The 22,705-nt window shown below is 39.4% G+C and overlaps 1 protein-coding gene across 13 annotated transcripts in view; it reads left to right on the forward strand.

Moving 5' to 3' along the window:
- The window catches only part of LOC117412304 (inositol 1,4,5-trisphosphate receptor type 1-like), a 171,396-nt gene that overhangs the window by 94,013 nt on the left and 54,678 nt on the right, over window positions 1-22,705 (forward strand). For 5 of the 13 annotated variants that reach the window (XM_058988874.1, XM_058988876.1, XM_058988875.1 and 2 more), the window contains 4 exons: window positions 3,418-3,453; window positions 4,424-4,471; window positions 8,283-8,415; window positions 8,952-9,142. In XM_058988874.1, the coding sequence (XP_058844857.1) occupies window positions 3,418-3,453; window positions 4,424-4,471; window positions 8,283-8,415; window positions 8,952-9,142 (408 nt within the window). The remainder of the gene's footprint in view (window positions 1-3,417; window positions 3,454-4,423; window positions 4,472-8,282; window positions 8,416-8,951; window positions 9,143-22,705) is intronic. The other 8 variants (XM_058988877.1, XM_058988880.1, XM_058988879.1 and 5 more) reach the window with 2 other exon arrangements.

Below are 22,705 nucleotides of genomic sequence, written 5' to 3' on the forward strand. Positions count from 1 at the left end.
ACATTTGCAATACACTATTACCAGGCAGATCTAGTCTAGTTACAATTATGTAGTATCTTCATTTGATACAAAAATATTTGGGCATTACAGGGTTAAAATAAAGCCTTTTTTTGGTGTTGCATTGTTAGTTGTTTTCACCATAGTTGGATTTTGATGTAATCCCTTTTGCAAGCATACAGTGTGTGTTACTGGGGAAGTTGGTCCTGCTTTGCACAGGGTGGGAGGATTTGTATAACCAAACTGAAATGCCATTGATACACTGCACAGAGGCTTGCACGCTGACTCATCTCCAGCAGGGGGCATTGTGAACGTGTCTGGCAAGGCTGCACGATTCTTGAGCTGCTGCCAGTTCTCAGGCAGCAGTTGCACAAGAGCTGTTTTTTTTTCTTTTTTTCTCTTCCCTTTCCCTGGAATTCAAGCTGTCCACTGATGTGTGACCTTCAGCAGTAATTGCCAATAAATGTGCGGCAGAGTTGTTTACTGTTAGATACTGGCAGCGCAGCAGAGATCAGCCAGAGTGCATGGGGAGTGGAGTGTTCCGCTTGCAGAGAGCTCCTGTTAGCCATTCCAGTGACAATTAGCAGCGCTGTACTTGTGTAACAGAGGCATTGTTGTGTTAACTGTGTAGTTAAGGATTTCGAGACCAGCTCATGGCTATATTCTGGGTGTTTTCCATTGCTGCTTCTGAATAAGTCTGCTTGCTCTCCATTTCCTGTAACCTCTTCCAGACTAACTCCTCTGCTCCGGCTTTGAGCTCGGCTGAGCAGAAAGGTGTTCATTTCAATGAGCTGTCGGTTGCCATGGCGCTCCTTTTTCTTTCATGAGCCTGCCAGAAGCGCTCTACCTCGGTCTGCCTTTTTTTTTTTTACCTTTTCAGATGACCCAGAACCCATGCATTAGGCAAACCTGGGCGTATTGTTTAGCAAGCCGAGTGTAGCTAGAATTTAGGGATGTCCAGAATAATTCCGGTCTAATCAATGAATGGGCCATTATCCTCCCTCCCCATCCCTAACATGCCATACTGGAGCATACTAGGAGCGCTATTGAAAGAAGGTCAACACCCTAATTAGCACTTATCACAGAATCAAAGTGTCTTTAGATGAATATCTCTCAGCTCGTGAGGCATAAAGCTACAGCAGTAAACATTTTATACTGTAACCACATCTAGATTCTCACGGTGGAGGAGGGAAGATTGGGGTTAGCATTGCATCAAGCAGATTTATTGTGTTTTGCTGTTGATATCTTATACTGACTGGAAGTGTGTGATGTTTGGCTGAAGTTCAGAAGCCTTGCTGAATAATGAAGTGTGTTTTCATTTGTGCAGCTAGATCTGACTTGGATTTTAATAAGTCCCTAAGAGGGGACTTTCTCCAGTTGCACGGCCTTTACTGGTAGTTTGAGTATTCGGTAAATAAGTATTGTGCAGCAAAATGCCTGAAATATGTTAAGAATATGTAGTTCACTACTTTTAAAATGGGATCCAGATTGGACAAGTGGGAACCATTGCTGTTAATATGGCCCATGAGGTTGGCTCTTAATTGAGGTTGGGATATTTCTAACCATTCTGTGATTAGCCGTGCAACAATGCTTTGAAACCCCCTAGCAGGAGTTAGTAAACTTTGTCTAGGACAGGCTCACTCAACAGCTAGATGGCCTTTACAGGGTTTTTTTTGGTTTGTTGCTCGTGTGCATTTTAAATACTAGGTGGTTTCTTCATTTTCTCAAGCAACCTTTTTTTTTTTTTTTTTTTTTTTTCTCTCGGCATGATTTTTTTGATACTGCTTGGAAACCAATCTGCCTTTCTCTGCTTGTCAAGTCAACCCACTCTGTTTACTTGAGGTTAAAAGTAGGAGTTGAACTAAATGACAGGACCTTTATTTTGAATGTAAAAATTGGCAATAAAAGCTGGACTAGAGAGGGAGTTTGATGGATGTTGAAACTGTCACATGACATACCATAGGCCTCATTTCTCCTCTGGTAACCAAACTCTCATGTTTTTAAATACTGTTTGTTCTACCATAAACTGGTCTACTGCAAAACAAGGGGTTTAATTTGACTTTTTGATTAGGTTTGTCAAAGCACTTTGACTATTAAATAATATTAGTCTATAGTTAAAACCAGTATTCTGTTTGTGTGCAAATTCCACTTGGCACACATTCAGTGCTGTAAAGTAAGCAATGATTAACTCTCATTGCTTTGCTGGCATATTAATTGGAGTTATACAAGGTACAGTGACAGCTAAGACCATTGACCCTGTTCCTCAAAGGCGACCTCAGTTTTATCCAAAATGTATTTTCTTCCGTCAAATTTGTACACGTTGAATTCAAATCTTTCAGCCTGTCACAATCCTTAACCACCTTTGTTTGCTCTTCCTTCCAAGTTCCTGTTTTATTTGAAACTGGCCTCAAAGTGCTGCTGGAGCTGTGCAAAGTTATTCAAATACTACACCCCTGCCCCCTTTTAAAAATAAAAAAAATAAAATAAAAAACCCACTCACTAATGTAGCTCATCCATTTGTACAAAACTGTGCAGAAAGAGGTTACCCTTTGTTGTGGTGTTGTCCTGGACAGACAGGCTGTACGAGAATTAGGGTGAAGGACTGCTAGCCAAGATTTTAAAAATCAAATTGCATCTCTTGGAATTGGCTCTGCTAAAAAAAAGGCCCAATGCTAATACAAGGTTAGAAAATGGTAAGGGCGTGCTGATACTCTGGTATTTTCTGTGTAATTGCCTTTAAGACTTATTTGTTGGCAGGTATTAAATAAATCAAATCACACCTATTTATTAAAGCTGCCCTTCCCTCACCTTTTATAATTCAGTACCAATCAATGGCAATTAACTTCCTCATGGAGTATTTTAAAAGCCGATTTTGGATGCCAAATTTACGTCATGTGAGGCGCTGACATTTTTACTGCTGTACAGAGGCCCTAAACCTGACAATGAAAATGTGTTGCAAAACTAGCAAATGCAACTGATATTGTTGGGTAAACATGACCTTTCCTTAAACCTAACACACTGCCACTGTAGAAACTGATATTTATTTGTTTAATCAGAGAGAACACCTTACCCAGGTCTTCAATCCATTGCAGAGCTGACTCATTACTAAGGAAATTGGGGGGGGGGGGGGGGGTCATGTCAAAAATGGGAAATCACAAAGAATTAAGTTTTAGTTCACGACAGGTTCTATATTAAATAACATTAAGCTTGTTATTGATTTTATACTCTAATTGTGTAAACGAGGGACTGCATTGTGTTGTATAATTAGTGTTAAATTCCATTTCATTAATACCAAACAACTTCAGATTTCTTAAATGCAATAACATGAGTTCCAAACTTTTTGGTTTGCACTTCTTAAAGGATTTAAGCTGTTGCTGTGCCACCGAGACCAGATTAACGAGAACTTTTATTTTCAATTAGCTGGCCCAGCCTCCCGAACCAGAAATCCCTGCCGAGGTGCGTCTCCCACCCATATATGCTGAAGTTACAAATGCGTGGCTGCAGATCATAACTGTCCTGTATGTCCTCATCGCATTTGATAACCACTCATAACCATTTAGTTTGATTTTAAAACTGGTGGAAAAAGCTTCTGTTCAAAGCTGTTCTTTTGTAGGTGATTTTGGTACATCAAATTAGTAAAAATCAAAAACCACCTATTCTGTCGAGCCCGCTCTCAAATTGAAACCCAACATATGGGTGTTGAAGAGCAGATCCACTGTCTTTTTTTAACTAATAGATTGAAAATGAGTTGTGCTCTACGTATGTCTTCATATATAGTAGGTAGCCCTTGTATCCTATATAATTCACAATTGTATTCTAGTGTAGTTGTGCTATAACCAGTGAGACGGGCTTGATGTAGCAGTTTTGCCGTTGCTTGCAGCAAAGCCGCCATTCAGTCCCTGTGCATGAGCACGTTTTCTGGAAGGTACTTTTCAGTACTTGGTGTCGGTTGCGGACTCAGATCAGTTTAATAGAATAACAGTTTTTTCAAAATAGTAAAAGAAATGAAAATTGCTTTCCAAGAAACCGAGAACTACCGGAATTGCATGTATCCACACAATGAAATGGGACCTAAATGGAATTATTTTTTGGTAATTGTCCTATACCTATTGTGATGAATGGAGTTATTTCAAGTTGAAGCTTTTTGTTTTTTGTTAATTGATATTTGTAATTCATTTATGTACTGTTGTACCAAATCCAGACATTACATTATGATAACCTAAACACTCACTGCTTCAGTCTGTCCTAAAACAATACCCTGCATGCTTTTTTTTTCCCTCTCTTTTCTCTAGTCGCCTGTTTCCCCAAAAGTTAACAGCATGCCAGAATCCCTTAAGCATGATTGGAATGGTATTGGGTTTTGCACATGTTGAGTAACACTGTTTTTAAAAAACTTTTATTTTCTGCATACTCACATCACCTGCAGGATCTTGATCCAAACCCACCACAGAAGCAGCTGGAGGATCAAAAAAGGGTAGGTATCCCTCACCGGTTAGGAGACCTCTGTTCCAGCTCCACCTTAATTAATACCTTTTAAATAATTCACCCAGGATCCTTGCTGTATCCCACACACTCACTGATTCAACATTGGCATTCTTCACAACGTGTGTATCTTTACTAAAGCAAAACCTAAGTTTTTATATATGATTTTTATTGTGTGGGTGTGTACGAATACCTTTTAATAATAAGATTACAGTATAAACATGAAGCTTTCATTGAGCCAACATTTTAAGGAATGCAATTGAGGCGACCTGATTGAGTGTGTTGGAGGGCAGTTTACCAAGATGTAGGGCAACAGTACAAATTATAGGAATAAAGTTCACATGGATACAATATCTTGCCTGTTTTGCCGAGGTATTGTGTGTTGATGGAGATCAAGATTTCATTTTGCACTAATGGGACAAACTTATTGAGAATGTGTTTTAAAAATAACCAAATATTTTCTGTTTTATATAATGGGGCCAAGATAGGGCACCATAATTAATGTATTTTTAATTACACTTTAAATGATTTAGGGTGGTATTTGTGTACCGCTTTAGTTTCCAGGGCATGTGTAATTACATTGTTATAACTGGGTAATTGGCAATGGTTTTTGTATGATTACTACTGTGCAATTACATGTATGTACATGGAAATGGTCTTGGAACATCATTACCTACCTGATGTAATTACAAGGTAGGCCCGTGGCTAGAGGCAGCCCAGATCTGTAAAAATTCCTCTGGAATCGTAGAATTCGCAGTCTTCTGCAGATTCACCATATTCTGCAGCTACGTCGTCATCATAAACATACTGTTAGTGACCTGAAATATATATTAAGGCTTTGAAAATGTGGCCCAATAAGTCTCATGCGATGTAATGGTTTTTTGTCAATGTTTCTAAAGATTTTACTGACGAATGTAATATTTAAAGTATTTAACCCATGAATTGTTTGATACGATTGTTTACTTAATTTACAATTTTATTTATATAAATACTAAACACAAGATACTCCACACTCAATATCTACTTACAATCTCTGCAATTTTTTGCATATTATCCCGCAGATTTTGACATTTACATGGTTGTGTCCCATGCCCAATAATAATTGAGAGTATAATAACTATAACTGAAAGGCTCCAATGATTGCAGAAAGGCCTGGTTTGATGTGTGAGATTTAATAAGATGATTTTGTCATTTCATGAAAGCCTAAACATCTAATGTTTTCACTCTAGGCACTTTTAATTGAAGCTAACAAAAAAAGTCATATCTTGCCTGCTTTGCGTTGCTATTAGCGAAATAGGTCTGAAATGTGGAGTTTTGAAAGAGAAACATGTTATAGCACACATGTATTTTCATTTTACGCATGCTATCTGATAAGGTTAAAGGAAGCTCTGTTTCTATGCCTTATTCTCTGGTTATCGGTTTGCACTTTCACTTCCTGGGTCATTTCACCGCAATAGTATTCAAGCATTATACTGGCTGAAAGCATGTCGGTCAATAAGGGAAGCAGTTTGGTTAATGACGGGAACGGTGGGGAGAATTTCATCTTCCTGGGTGAAATGACCAAGCAAGTGGCTTGCCAATAGATTTATTTAACCAAATGTAGTACCATACTGTACATGGTTTACTGTAAGATGTGTTGCTTTCAAAACTGGACATTTTGAAACGTGTATAATGCATGGAAACAAATGACCTGTAAGTTACTGGAATTATTGTCCACGACCAATAACTTTTAAAAGATTCATTCTGCAATATCTAGCACAGGGGGTAGACAACCTTTGGCACACCCAATCCATTGCAGGACTTTTTTCCAAGCAGATCCTAAATTATTTAATTGACCCTGTTGGAGGTCAATTAAATAATTAAGGCGCCAGTTAGAACAAAGTCTTGCAATAGAACGGATTGGAAGTGCCAAAGGTTGCCTACCCCTGATCTAGCATATCTACTACTGTGCACCAGATTTTATCAATTTTATAGCCTGTATTTTTATGGAGCTTTCCTATTTGTCAGAAAGCAAGATTGTGGCCACGGGTCATACTATTTTAAGTACTGTATTTTTAATTATTTTTTTATAGAATCTGTTAAATCCAGTTTACAGTTCATGAAACCGTTAAGAGATTGAGAGGATTGGGGTCCCCGAGTCGCTCATCCAGTTAAAACGCTGCCGCCTTTGGGAGCACGGGATGAGTCGCACAGCTTGGACGGCACCAGGTCACGTCTGGGCTGTGCAAAGCGGCCGAACTTTGCTGGGGACTCCGAAGGAGGCGTCACATTGGCTCTGACCCTCTCCCGGTGTGGGAGATGGGAAACCGGCAGGGATTCTTTCTCATTGCACAACAGCGAACCCTACTGGCCAGACAACAAGCATTCACAGTGGATAAAAAGCAGGGCTGGTCTCTGTTCTCCGGGACCGGTAGCCCGCCCACCTCTGCTCTGGAATGCTCAGCGTAAAAGCGATTCTGGCTAAGCTTGTGAGATCGGAGGACGCTCACACGCCCTCAGAACGTCTGGGACTCGGTGAGGAAAAAAAAAACATAATTGGACATTCCAAATTGGGGAGGAAAAATTAAATCAAAATAATTGGTCACTCTAAATTTAAAAAAACAATATTTTTTTGTTTAAGAGCTTGAGAAGATTGGCTTAAACAGAAGTTAATTTTAACTTTTTAAAAGCACTGATTTTTTTTTTTTTTAAACTATCCTTTTAAAACGTCCCTTAAGAATGCTTGCATAGTCCCTACAGCTTGACAATGCTCTGTAAATTATTAGTGGACCATGTGACGTTGGGGGTAGCGCGACCTGCTCAAATAGTTATAGCTAAAATGTCTACTAGGTCAATTAGCAGCCACTTAAAATATGTTTGCTGTCATGCATGCGTTTTTGGTTTTTGCTCAACAGAGCCAACTTCCAAATGTTTCTGCATGTTTAACACATCTTTGTCAAGGGAAAGTGTGTTTGAAAACAGTGGAGTTACTTGTAGGATTTTGATGCCATGGCAACTACACTCGTATCTGTTTAAAATTGTATTGTTTGTGATGTAATTTACTACATATTTAATGATGTAATCTACTGTTTCTTTCTATTAACTTTCAGGCATCATGGTATTATCTGTTTATCCATTTATTTTCCTTTATTCTGTATTGTACATTATCTAATTTTATTCTAAAACTACAAATTATAGGTCTTTCATGTTATGTTCATTTTTTTTAAGTGTTTATTTTGTAAATGCAATATTTCAGTACACTCTGCACTATTGTAAAACTGTTTAATCCTCTAAATGCCATTTATATGTTAATAGAATGCAACTGCATTTTTGTCAATCTGAAACATCTCAATGACAGAAGTGCGATTAGTCGACCTACTAGTTTCTGAGGTTGAATGCCATTGTTCTGTAAGACTAGTTGATTGTTCAGTGCTACCCGCTGTATGGATGGTGAATTCTATTTAATTTTCAAATTAACTAAATTTGGAATGTTTTAAACCAATCAGGAAGCCCTATTAAACAAATATGAAACAAAGAGCCTTGCCGTGCACATACTGCATAAACAGGTTACATTATTTGGCAATTTTTTTTTTTTAAATTGCATTTCAAGTTTCAAACCGAGAGATTTACTCATCAGGTGCAGCAGGTATTTTTGGTTACACTTCACAGTAATTTCATGTGAAAAATTCCTGTATCTGTGGTGGCAAGCAGTAATATTTTTCCAACACTTACCCAGCGACTTCAAACTACTGCCTGGGGTGTGCTACACAGAGTATTCCTTTCCCAAACAAGCATTAGAGGTTTCTAAATATTTTCTTTTGAAGGGTGAAGCACTCAGACAAATTTTGGTTAACCGTTACCATGGAAATGTGAGGCCCGGGGGAAGAAGAGACAGTCTTACAAATTTCAGCAGTGGCCCGCTGTCTCCAGGGGGGCCCAGCAAACCCACCGGAGGAGGTAGGTCCTGGTCTGATTGGGTTCTATTGAGCCTGTTTACAATCTGGAGGCTCTTCTGTGTTTTTTTTTTATTGGCACAGAGATGTCTATTTTACATAACCACCTACGCTGGAAAATCTGATTCATTTCAAGTGAATCATGTATAATCAATACACGCACATTTGGTTGTTCGTGTTCCAACAGGGCTGATCAGATTTGGCTGAGGGATTTATGGGTCTCAAACTAGCCCCTAATATAATCTTAACCACTTTTCTTCAGAGAGGCCCAAGACTGAATGGTAGGCAGTGGGTGATAAGTCAGGACTGAATTATGTAAAATGCTTGACCAAATGTAATGAAATCCATCTTTTCCCATCCAGTACAGTTTTATCACTGAAGTAGAGAAACTAGTACCTTTTTATCTGTCTAATGAAGGTGCCAAAATGTTTGTTACTTTTGTTTCCCTTGGGCGTTTTCTCATTTGGTTCTTGACCCTCCGTGTGTAACGTGCAGTCCTCCCCCTAAGGCTCCCTGTTTCTTGGTCTGTCTGTCTGTCAGGAGTGGCCGGTGGATCTGGGGTGCTGAGTCGTGGGGAGATGAGCCTGGCGGAAGTCCAGTGTCACCTGGATAAGGAGGGGGCGTCGGACCTGGTCATAGACCTTATCATGAATGCCACCAGCGACCGAGTCTTCCAGGAAAGCATCTTGCTGGCCATCGCTCTGCTGGAAGGAGGGAACACTACCATACAGGTATGCCCAGAGCGACATCGTTATCCTAATGAGGTTGTATAATCTTCTGGTGACACCGCACTTACTGCATTCCAATCATGATCACCACTGCCAAAAGGACACTGAAGACGGCCCAATGAAGAGCAATCTGACAGATGTCAGGACTTAAAGGAATGAGCTTGAAAAAATTGAATCTATTTTTAGCCTAGAACAAAAATTTAGTAGGGACTTGACCTGAAGTGTTTTAAAATCTGAAAAGCAGCTGACAAACTTAACCCTAACCAATGCAGAAGCCAGGACCAGATAAACACGGTTTGCATGTATCTAGAGAGACTTCATTTGGAAGAAAATTGGTCTGGATATCCTTTGCACAAGGTTTATTGACTGGTGGATGTAGGTCATCATTGTGATCTGGGTGTTTTAGAAGGTTTTCCTTTGCTTGACAGACATTCTGTAACCCAAGACTGCTCATGCTCATTTTAGGAAAAGTATGTGTGTATCTATATAGACAGTCATATACATATATCTCGATCATGGAGGAAGGGTCTTTATTTTTTTATGTGCAAATCAAATCCATTCCCTGTGGAAAGCAGGCTTTTTATCTTACATTGTAAGAATATTTTGTGTAGATGGTACCTGGTTCATCCAGGGCATAGTGTTTGTGTGTGTGTGTGTGTGTGTGTGTGTGTGTGTGTTTTATAGATGGATTGGCTAATAAGATTACGATGTTTACCAAGTCCTTTTATCTGATCACAATAACTTGCTTCCGCCTGCAAAGAAGCTCACATGATGGTTATATAAGCTTGGCTTGATTGAATACTGTAGGAAAAACATTCCAGTATTCAAAGTGAGTCATGTTTCAGCTTCATTAACAGAATTACCTGGTAGGGCGTGTAACCCCACAGGAAGAATAGGAGTCTTAAGGAAGTTGAGAAGCCAAGTGTTACAAACCTTTTCTCGAGGTTCACTTGTTCTAAACCAGAGTTTAGAAAGCTTTTGCTTAGATGTTTAGTTTGATACTGTTCTACAAGGATAAATGAGATGTTGACAAGCTTGGATTTAGGAACGTTTCCATTTGCCATGCAGACAGAGTTGAAATTGGTTCATTTTCATTGGCTGAAATCTTTTTCTCTGAACAGTTAGCTAATGAACATGCAATGCAACAGAGCAATTTAATAATGTTATACATGTACTGTAGATCATGGATTTTAAACCCTGGTCCCTAAAGTAAACCCAGAACTAAATATTTGTTTTAAAACTTGCATTGTTTCAGTACCCATATATAGACCGCTTCAGAATTGAATAGTGTTTAGCTACAGCGATGTGCTCCTTTTTTTTTTTTGCTGTAATACGAATAGATTAAAAAAAAAAAACACTGGTACTGGTGGTCGTTGACCTGTGTAACGCATGTTTGTGACAAGTTGAAATTGAGTTTTAATGGTGCATGGGGAGCACCTCTAACCTGGTTTGTTTATTTCTACTATGGGAAATTAAACCAAACCCTTGACTTGAACTGGAGCAAAAAGCTTACTAAATATGGGCGTATTGGTGTGCTGCTTTATATAAAGGTGTTTTGTACAGTGCTTCAGATTTGCTTGACGCCTACATTGCAGAACTGTCTTTTGCTGTCTTTACCAGAAGTAAAAAGATATGGATTTATCAACAAGTGTGTTGTATTTTAAAATAAGCAGTTTCATATAAGAGGTTTGTTAAGATTTAAAAAAAAATATATATATATATAAAACAAGATTTGCTGACTTGCCCAACTGTGACTGAAACTGACCTATATATTTCCACACATTTAACTTTAGAGCTGGTTGAGCGTGTCTCGCAGGGCGCAGGCTGGGCGTGAACCGGCAACCCCGTGCACCGCAAGTGTCTTGACCACAATGAAAAAGCTAGGCCCATCTGCATTCATTGTTTTGGAGCTTTTAACCACATCTCCTCTCACCGACAGAAGACCAAATCCGTAACTGCAGTGTATCACACAACACTGCCCGTTACACTCCCCCAAAGAAGGCAAACCAGCCCTAAACTTGTGTCTTTTCAAAGTAAATGTTCAAACAAGGTAATTTCCTGTTGGGCTAACTGCAGCACCTTTTGACTCTACTGGAAATAAAACTCTGTGGTTTTTGAGTTTTAAATGTGTTTGCAAGGACAAGTTGGCACAATCAGGATTTAAACCTACATCCAATAGTATTTTTTACTGGAGGAGCCATCGGATACACTTCAACTAACTCTCATTTACTTCCCAAAAAAACATGTCGGAATGATCAGAGAATATGACCTTCCGCTCATACAGAACTCATGCACACAAATGTTCAGTCTTCAGACAGACACGCAGATGAGCTCTGGTTTCCAGAACAGTTGATGCAGTCGGAGAAGCACTGGGCTTGGCAGGGTGTTTGGAAGTGACCCAGAAATGTATCGGATGAATTTAGATTCCTGCAAATTGAGGGGGGGGCGGGGATTCCATTGCGGATCTGCAAGCTGGAAAGTCCTCGCTGCAGAGGTCAGAATAGCTTTCATAGGGAGCGAAGCGATTATTTTCATTTAATGATGCAAGCCCACCCTAAAAGGTTACCATGCTAAAGCACTGTAAATTGTAGTTTTACCACATGCTTTTCCCATGGTTTATACTATTAATTTATTAGTTTTATAATGGATGACCATGCTTTATAATATGCTTTACCATTCCTCTTTGTGCTTACCCATGCTTTATCATGCTTTCTTTGTGCTTTATTACACTTTGCTGTTCTTTTACTATGGGTAAACTTTTATATAGGGGCATACTTGACATGTATGTATGTATGTGTCCAGGGTTTTGTGACAGTTAAAATAGGTGTTATTGTGTTACACAATTCTAAGCTTATGATCGTCTCAACCAATCGGGTTCCTACAGTCCTTGTAGCCTTAATCTTGGAACTCACTAATGGCAACAGAGGAGGAGGGTGGGTTCTGGTGTTGTCACGGTCTTGAACTCTCTAGTTGGAATGCACTGCGTTGGATGTTGGTGTTTTGGTGTGCCATGTTCTGGAACATGTGGGGACATATTGGAATGGATCTTTTGTGAAGGACACTGCTTCAGGGTAAATGACAGCCACAGAAGGTTATTTTGTTAGTCTTTTTAGAATTTTCTGTTTTTTTCTGCTTGGTTCCTGGTTTCTGTCCTTGAGAACCAAATGCCTTTCTAATGCCACACTTCCTCTGGTTTACCAGTCTTTCCCACAAACACAACATGCAAAAATGCTTCTCTTGCTTTCAGATTACTGGGTGGTGATGCCACTGATGGGTATTATTTTTTTAAATAATTCAAATAAAATATCTCCATATACTTTTGAATTTAGTATGGATATGGGGACTAAACAGTGTGCTAGCTAGTATGGTACTATCTTAGGATCATCTCCCAATTCCACCCTGTACTATCTTAATACCAATTGTAATGTAATAACATGCAGTGGTAACTTTGGGATCACAGACCTTGGGATTAAACTGATCATTCCCATCCTGTTTGGAAAGTGTCAGTGAGGAGCAGAATTAATAATTCCGTAATTCATCTAAGTTCCCATCTATTTGTAAAGAACAACTATTATCAGTGTTGTCCTTGCAATATGTATTAATAAACCTCAGTAAATCCTAAATTGTGTACCAATTCCTGAAATGCATTAATTATACAATGAAAATTCATCAAACAAATTGTGGACAAGACCTGAATGCATCTGTGGGTAACACCCACAAGGATTCCATCTCCATACAATTCAGGTGTGGTGCTTGCATTTTTTATTTTTTTTTAAGTAGTATTGTGACGTACCTCGGTTCCCACAGGCAGGCACATCGCACAGGGCGAGGCAATCCACACACAGGCAGAGGGCTGGCGTGAACCCGGCTCCTCTCGCACTAAAACATAGCGCCGATACCATTGTACAAAAGAGCCGGCTCCTTTGCAAGGAGCGTATATCGGGCTTATGTCTTCGTGTGATTACGTCACCTACCAGCCCTGCTGCTGCCTACCCCTGTGCACGCTACACTATTGTCACACATCTTATGAGTAATTACTGGAATGAAGTAACAAGTTAAATGGAATCTCTTCAGTTCAAGTGGAATGACGTGCTTTTTTATATATATAGAGGTTTTATTTTAAATATATTCATGGAATTTACAATAGTTATGAAATCATGAAGAATATTTATTTTACTCATTGACTTGTATATACAATTATATTAATTACATTTAATTGAATTACTGGTTATTTGGGAATAAATATAGCACTGCCTGCTGCTCATATGGCTTAGTTCTGAATTTGGTCTAAACGAATTGCTGGACTAACTTTCTACCTGTTTTACACATCTCTAGGGGGCAGGCTGCTGTTGCATTGTGTTCATTGCGATTTGAGGTTATTAACACCCACCTGTGTCTGGAGAGGTTTAGTTCAGCTGGTACTACCTTGCAGTCCATTGTTAACCCTGTTAGGTTAGGTTAAACCCTTTTGCTCCTTAGGGAGCATAGGTCATCCACTTTAGTCCTCCATCTGGCTCGGTTTTGGACTGGTTTCTCCAGTTCCTTCCAGGAGTATCCAATCTCCTTCAGTTCTGCCTCTGTGGACCTCCAGCTGTTTCTTGGTCTTGCAGTTTTTCTTTTCCCTTGTGGGTTCCAAGTCAGTGACTGTCTGGTTATGTTTGTTGTTGGTTTTCTGCATGTATGTCCAATCCAGCACCACTTTCTTCGCTTGATTTTGTGTTTCTATGATTTCTTGTTGTGTTCTTTCCCAGAGATCTTCGTTCCTGATGGTGTTTGGCCAATAAATTCCTTGGATGGTTCAGAGGCATTTATTTATGAAAGCTTAGTTTAGTTTTTGTGATGCTTTTGTTGTCCTCCATGTTTCTGCTCCATGCAACAGCACTGATTTTACATTAGTATTAAAAATGCAGAGCTTTGTTTTAGCTGAAATGTTGTTTGAGTTCCAGATAGGCTTAAGCCTGTCCTCCATACTAACTACCAGATCTCCAGTTAGTACACTCATGTCCATACTTACAAATGTATTCTCATGGTCATGGATTAGAAGGGGATTCTTTGTGGTGCTGCATTGAGTCTTAGAATTCCAACCTCTTTGCCTGCTAACGCAAGCTTTTCTTAAAGGCTGGGGCACGTGCATTTATACTAGCCTATAACAAAGAAGAATTAGGGGAGGGGGGTTTGAGTTTTGAAATATTTAAAATCTTTAGTTGACAAAGGTAACCGTAACAAATCATTTAAGCGCAACACAGAAACCAGGACCAGAGGACATGAAGTGGACTTGGGACAGAGGATAAGAGACACTTTTTCACACAGTGTGATGGTATGGAATGGGTTACTAAGCCATGTTGATACTGAATGATTTGGATCTTTAAGACCAGCCTTGACAAAGTTTTGAGATCAATTACTTGGATTTGGACGAGCACTGATGGGCTGAATGGCTTCCCCTCATTTGCAATTCTTTTTTTGTGTGCCTTCATGAAGAGGTGAATGTGTTGTATTCTGCAGGTTTTTTTTTTTTGTTGTGGACTGAAGCCTACAAGTGCCTTTATAACCATTGGGGTGGGGAGAGGGGGTCCTTGAATCTTGTTGACCATTTCCTACCTCCCCCAGCCAACTGCAGCATTAGAAAGCAGTTGGTTATTTTGAAAATAACCTTGTATTAATATATTATATAAAAAAAAAAAGAATATGATTTGGCTTTTTAAACGTTCGTAGCACACTCTTTCAGCTGAGATCTGTGGATTTGGAGCGCTGATCAAAGTGCCTTAGGGCTGGCATGCTGTCACCGTTCCAAGCTATTCTTGTCCATGGGAATGCTGCAACTGGCATGGGAATTAAAGCAGGGGGTGGTTTGTCTTCATTCAGGCTACACTGTCATTCCTGTTTAGCCTGATTTGAAGTCCTTAGTTGACTTGGTTACCCTAACCAATACTTAAAGACCAGCACAGAAACCAGGACCAGAGGGCACAGTTGGAAATTAAGTGGAGATAGATATAGGACCGAGGGGAGGAGTCACTTCACACAGTAACGAGGGTATGGAATTGGCTAACTGGCCATGTTGATGCTGAATCACTTTGATCTCAAAACCTTGTCAAGTTAAGATCCATCAGATCAACTAGGAACCGGATGAGATTAGATTGGAGGGGCTCCTCTTGTTCCTAAATTCGCTTGGGGGTACCACCATTGTTGGTGAAAACTGGACTAAATTGATGAAGGCAGGAAAGGGGGTTAACTGTCAGTTTAATAAGAAATATTAATTGCGTTGAATTGTATGTCTGTTGCTATTTTTGGTCTTTTACTAAAGTGAACTATCCCTTTCTTCATCTTCCTTTTAAATAGAAGTATTATTGGGTGTGGGGTAGGGGGGTGTTTGTACCCTAGAGGACATGGAATATAATTCAAATTTAGAATGGAATTGTTTTCTTCCAAGTAATGCTAGATATGATTCTTTAATTCAGAAAGCAGACATTCTGAACTCCTGAAACTTGGATGCAGTAACTGCATTTCAAAATTCAAAAGTGTGCCCATTCAAGGGATTTACCCCTTTTTTGTGTTCTCCAATTTTTAATGTCACCTAACCAGCATCCGGGCCTGGAAATGCTGAAGAGGAATGGACATAATCCGCTACTGATATCTGTCCAATCAGTTTGCCTAACCCAAACACCCACCCTAGCTACTAAACTCTGCACCCAAAAATGAAAAATCCTGGTGGAATTCTGGTTTGGAAACGCAGATTTAGGCTTTGGAAAAGTTTGTGGGGGTGGGGGGATCCCTGCAATGAAGGTGCTGCAATGGGTGGATACTCTAGACTTTCAAATCTTGTTGCTTTTATTAGAAGAGCAGTGTTGTTGGTTGTGGCCCCTGTATTGACTCTACTACAACATGTGTAATAGTTCCTAACCATTTTATGACCACAAGATTCCTCTGGCTGCAGATTCCGTGGTGTGTAACTTGTCCCTTTTTTCTTAAAGTTCTTGAAAATGGTCTGCGCCATATATGAACACTGAGCTTGTTTCCTGTAGTTAGATTTCTCATCTAGAGTATCCATATGTGCTGGTATAATATTTCATTAATTAAATTAAGCATCTATGAACGAATGTCTCTGAAAGTATGATCATAATATTGCAAATAGGAGATCGCTTGGAACCATTAATGATGTTTCATTCTTGGCTCCCCATTACAATCCCAAGTACAGGGGATGTGAAATTACCAGCACGCAGTCTGTATTACTGGCCAGTCATAAAGCTGGTCTGATCTGGCAATAAGTATTAACGCATGCAACTCCAAGCACATGACAGTGTCAACTTGTATTTCTCAATGTTAATGCTAATGCAAGTTTGTGTGTCGCTCACTGTATACAGGTGACAGAGCTGGATTTATTGAAACCAGCTTCTCTGGAGTCTTTTATCAAGGTGTTCTAGTGAAAAACTCCTCGCACATTGCACTGTAAACCAGACGATATCAGCTGCTGGTACACAGGTTGTCAATAGTGCAGCAACAGTCATGTGAGGGAGTCAAATGTGCAGGATTGTTAAACTTTGAGCTGAAAAACACAATCTATTTCATTGCAGCAAGAGAGGTTTAGGTGCCAAAACTGAGTGTGGTATAGCATTGTTAATTGTCAGTGTTATACGTAATAGAGTGATTCATGATTCACACAACATTGTTGAAGTGAAAACTGGAGTCTCCTTGAAATCTGAAAAAAAAAACATGGTGGTATTGACCCCTTATTGGCTAAGTTTATTGAAGGCAATATATCTTGGGATCCACTTGTTGTGAGACCAACATTAATGCTACGAGTGTAGCTGTCAGTGTGTGTTTTGTAGTATGTCAAAGATTAGGGATATGCCTTTTTTTAAATTTTTTTTTTCATGGTATTGAACAGATTAAAAAAGTTTGAACGGTTTTATCCAGAACCTAATACTTAATGTGCTGTAGGGTGCTTTTGATGTTGGAAGTGCTGTAGTTGGTTTCACAGACCCTGGTTAGCACTAATCTTGGCCTACTAATGTTACAATCACCAGTACTTTACATCCTAATGGTAGTATGTGTGAAGTCTGTGAAACCAACCCTTGCAACCTAAATAAAATGCATGTAATAAAATGGTAAATATCTTCAACACCAGAGAAAGGTGATGATAATGATTTTAAAGCCTTGATTGGCCTTCATTTTAATTTCTTCATTTGACCGTGGACATTGTAATTTTAAACCCTGAACCCTTGGGGCCAGTCTGAGAACGAGATAGAAAAGAAATCTCCAGAACCTGAATCTCCAGGCTGATGACAATCCGATCGAAATGATCCCCTGCGCACACGGCTCCCTCTGTGTGCGTTTACTCCTCTTGGAAACCTTGGAAACCTGAGCTACTTACATAAAATCCACCTCGCACTCTGCACAGAGATTAAGGTCAGCTGTCGCAACAAGGGATTTTCTGCAAAGTTCATGAAATGATAGAAACGGACACCAGCAGTGCAGTTTAGCTTGTCTAAGCCACGCTGGTCCATGCAAATGGGTACCGGACTGTAGTTTTCAATTGTTCTAAGCCCTCGTTTGGAGAGATGGGTTTTAACTTTATTGGCATTTCAAGGGTCGGTGTGTGAAACCCCATGTGGCCTAAGCCCTACATATTTTGATTTGTCATAGCCGTTTTCCAGGGACATTGTGTACTCTCAAGCATAGGTACAGTACTTTTCTATGATTCCGTTAACCCTGCAGTTCCAGTCACAGCTTAGACAATGTTGTTGAGGTAATTATGATTTCTTATTTATTTGATGTCTTTCAAACATCTGAGACGGGGAACTGCTCGTCCGATTTTGAGGAAACCTGCTTTGGAAATCCCTTGGCACTGGGTTTAAATCTTTGCACCGACATGTATACAAGGAATGAGTCCCTGCACAGCACTGATCTGCTTTTTCTCTGTGCTGATTTGATTGGCTGCATTTCTAAAGACTGTATCTTGGCAACCACTTTGCTCTTCTACAGTGTGCACAAGTTCATATTGGGTTGTTTTTTTTGTTGCCCAGATCTAAATATAAATCCAGAATGAAAGTAGCTTGTTCAAGCCCAGTATCAACTTGGCTGCAACACTAGTTTTTAAAAGGTTTCTTGTAGTGATGTTACCTTTTTTTATATGTAAATATTTACCATTGTGAGACAACAGCTGTCTAACATATGAGTATGTAAGTGTGTGTGTTTTTTTTTTTTAATGGGGAGGTTTAAGTGCCAATTTTAGTCATGCCCTATTGTGTACATTTTATAACCTTGTTTATAGCAGTTAAGTGGCATAGGAAGGTTTTTAATCATTCCTTTCCCTTCCAGATAGACTGCAGTTTCAGAGAAATGCATGTAAATGTTCCATCTGGAGGCCTATAAAGGTGCATTTTCCAATCAAATGCCAGCACAAGCACAGTTTATTGGTTCTATCTTTGGCAGCCTATCTCTGAGTTTGTGACTGACGTATCCAGTCGGGGGCTGCTGTCTGCTCACTCAAGCACGCCTGACATAAAGCTCTGCCTTCAGACAACTGAATCACACAGCAGGTGCCCTGGTTTATAATGATTGAGTGGGCAAGAAATACTTTTTTTTTTTTTTTTTTTTTTTTCTGATAAATATTGGGAGGGAGTCATATTCCTGGAGCATTGTAGTGTGGCAATGTGCAAATCTCTTCATTGCTTTGAGATGATCCCTCCATGGAAAAAACGTTTTTCACAGGCTGGTGGAGGCAGACTATTCTGAAAAACAAGGTCATGCTGCATTTTTTTTTTTAACCCCCTTCAGTCCCGTCGCTTGGCATCAACAAAGAGTTGTTACATAACATCTGTTTATATCCTGCTTGTTCATTCGCTGCAGGCAGAGAAGCGTTGCTGGGGGGGGGTTAATGAGCTCGGAGGGCGCTCTCTCCTTTTTCATAGCACGTATTAGCCAGCTTGTTTTGAAAAGCAGCAGCAAATGAAGTTGGCAGTCGTGGGCGGACGGCCATTGTAGGTGGAATCAGGGGACATGTCATTCATAATATTTCACCCCCCCCCCCCCCCCCCTTCACGCCTCCCTGCAGGAAGTGCATTTGGTTATGCCAGCATTGTTATTCTTCCCCCTCTATTGCATTTAAATTCCTCCTATAGTACATGATTCAGAACGTCTCCATCTCTTTCTGCCCACAAAGTACTTGTGCCACGCTGGTGTATAATAAAATCGGGTAGCTGTTGGTTTTAAGAGTTTTGGGTAAATTTGTATGTCTGCCCTGGACTGTTTTAAGGTTAACTATTGGGAAGTTCTTTGCAATTACACAATGCAACGATGTGGGATGTGTAATGATTAAACAGAGTTATCCCTAATTCAGTCTTGCAGTGCATTTTTCAAGGGATAGCCAAGAGCTGTGTTTTATCAAGCATATGGTGACGTTGGCTGGAAGGATTAGTTGTATTAGGACACTGAGCGACCAACTTGTGGTCCTCTACACTCCAACCTGTCAGCAGAGAATGGCAGATATTGAATTTATTATCTCTGTTTCATCAGCATGTTTAAATATATTGTACAGAGTGCAGTATGCTCTAATTTAGTGTATGCAGAAATGTAATTTTTTTCAGTGCGTGTCACACAAGGCTACTTGCATTGTAAAATGTAATTCAACTTGTTTGATCCGCTCTTCCACAGCCATTTATCTGTCAACAGACAGGCGTGTAACTCGTTACATTATTGAGAAAAAACGTGACAAAGGTTCTCGTGAAAATCCACAGTTGCTTGTTGCCATTGGAGACGCTAAGCACAACATAGCTGTAACCTGACATGTCAAGCCTGTGGGATATTTCACATTTTGAAATTCCTCAGCTGGTGTACAGTATATGGTATAGGTCCTGTATGTGTGAGCAGTTTAGCAGTTATTACATACATACGTCAATTAGACATATGTATTTTAAACCGCAGTAAAACCAGAATCTTGTCCAGACGTTTTACAGTTTGGTATGGAGGTCCTGTGTTAATAGTTAACCCACTACTGATAAGCCTGTTGCATGTGTACATTTGAAGGCAGTGATCTCTGGTATGTGTGTTAGCTGATCAGGGAGTGAAAGGAGAGAGGCTGATGTGAGCAGTCTTTTTTTGCCTTCTAGGTTTTTCCATTGGCAACCCCCCCATGTCTCTCTCTCTTCCACACAGACTTTGTCAGATAGCAATACAGTGAATCTCATTTATCGTAAACATAGTAATTGTTTTTCCAAAACTTCTCTTGACAAAAAGGCCTTATTTTAGCAGGTGTTAAGTTTGTGTCTTGGATGTTTTATGCCTGGAGAACTCAGTTGTTAACACACCCATCAGAAAAAAACATTATTGCAGAACGTGTTTGAATTGGGCCATGTGGTGATTTGATTCAAGTTAGCTTGGAATGGGGTGTGTGTGTGATCTAAAAAAAATAGTAATAATTTGGTATTAGTAATTTAAATATTAGAAAACTGTTTATTTACTGTTGGCCAATCCAGATTCCAGCTCTAGCAGGCTTCTAACCAATGGTAGAGGCTCACTCTAGCATCAGCTGTGATTTCAAACCGGTCCACAAGTTTCTAGCTTTTTATAGGTCTGTTGGTGTCAAGTGCAACTCAACTATCGGTAGGGCACATCGGCAAAGGTTAGCACCTGATTTGATCTATAAAGAGTCTCTCACAACAAGCAGCAGCTCCGATTCCACAGACTCGGTTAAAACCAATCTACATCACCTCAAAGCAACCATGACGTGGAATAATCTGTTTCTCACATTGAATTACATTTCAGTGGAAGGGGTACCAGACAAAGGAACACACATTTAAAACCTGGATGTAATTTATTTTTATTTAGTTATATATAGCTTAACAACACAGAAGAAATGATTAGACCTCTTTATGAATGGGACACAACTCCTATTGCAGTCATCAACTAGACAGAAGGGGCTTCGATGGGCAGTATCTCTTCTTTTCATTACACTAACCATCGGCACTGCATTAAAATGGGATTCAAATCTGATTTAATAAATAACTTTCTAAAACATTACAATGTACGACTAACAGAGAACCAGAGCTTTACAGATTATAAAGATAAAGAGGATGTAATGACACTGAAACAGTAGGAAAACACTTTATAAATTCATATAATTACTGGCTCATTTTATATGACAGTCTTCAACCTTCAAAGAAGCATTTGAGAGGGAGATGTTCGGTTCAGTTTTTTTTAGGCAGGATTAGTTTTACTATAATTATGTAATGCTATATTGACCAGGTAAGCTTTTAGCTAAATTAAATCTGGATCCTGTCAACATGAAAATGGAACTCTGAACTCGGGACAATACCCTGATTTATTTTATTATTATTATTATTATTATTATTATTATTATTTATTTTTATTATTTGTTATATAAAATCAATTAATCTGAAACAAAGCACCTGTTTTTCCCACTGTGGGTAAATTGTCAATGTAATACCAGTACATTTACTATTGAATGGGATAATTTGCTTGCGATTTTGCCCAAAGGGGATTATTTATGCCAAAATGTATTTCGTCAGATGCAAAGGAATGTATTTCCATATAGCTAGTAAGAAGATAAACTTACTGCAAACATGCTAGCTGGTCACTACATTTTAGTCTGGCCAACTTGTAAACATTAAAAACAGATTGAAAATGATTGCCTTACCACTCAAGTTTCCGTGCCCCCTACAATGTAGAAAATTCCCTGCCGGTAAATAGTGATTTTTATATATTGTTAAACATGTGAAAGGAAATAAATTATGAATATAAGTTTCATTTTTATTTAAACGAGGCAAGAATGAAGGGCCGAAAAGCTTGGGCCTCAAGTGCTGAAAGAGCCCTATTTCATGCCTAACCACCTGTTGTGGACTGTACATCACAGTAGAAAGAAATAGCTGACGTCAAGTCCTTCCCTCCTTCAGTTGACCCAGTTGAGTGGGTGCTTGATGTGAATCAGAGACCTGGAAGATGCTGAGTCTGTCTCATCGCCACCTCATTGTTTATGAACACAACACTTGAAACAGCACCTTGACTAGCGGTTTGCCCTTTCAGTCTGCACTGACTCACGGATGTTCTGGAGAAAAAGGTGTGCAGTGTTTTTGGAAGCCAAAAGCCTTGCTAGCTTGAAAGTAATTTAAATGTCCGTATATAACCTTTTAAGAAAGGTCTAGGAAAGATCTCTTCTGTAATGCTGACTAGTTGTATCAGAAAGATAACTCCAAAACTGCAGACCAGTAAACTAAATAAAATGGGCATATACATGCATTTTAGTATATTGGGGTATTTTTCTTTAGAAAACCCTGAGGCTATTTAAACAATTCTCCTAGGCTAGTCTTTCCGTAAAGTTACTTGCTTCAGACCGCTTTTGTCCTGAATGGTCCCCATTCGAAAAAAAGGACACTTATACTTGTATGCTGATTTGTTTGTCTATCTGTCACACTATCGAGTGAACACGATAACTGCCTTAATTTTGCACCAATCCTCACGAAACTTTTGTCATACACACCTAGCCTCCGGTAGACGTTTCGGATTGCATTTAGCTATAATCCAGTAGACCACCTTTTTTTTTTTTTTTTTTTT

The sequence above is a fragment of the Acipenser ruthenus genome, chromosome 16, assembly GCF_902713425.1.
Source record: "Acipenser ruthenus chromosome 16, fAciRut3.2 maternal haplotype, whole genome shotgun sequence".
NCBI lineage: Eukaryota > Metazoa > Chordata > Actinopteri > Acipenseriformes > Acipenseridae > Acipenser > Acipenser ruthenus.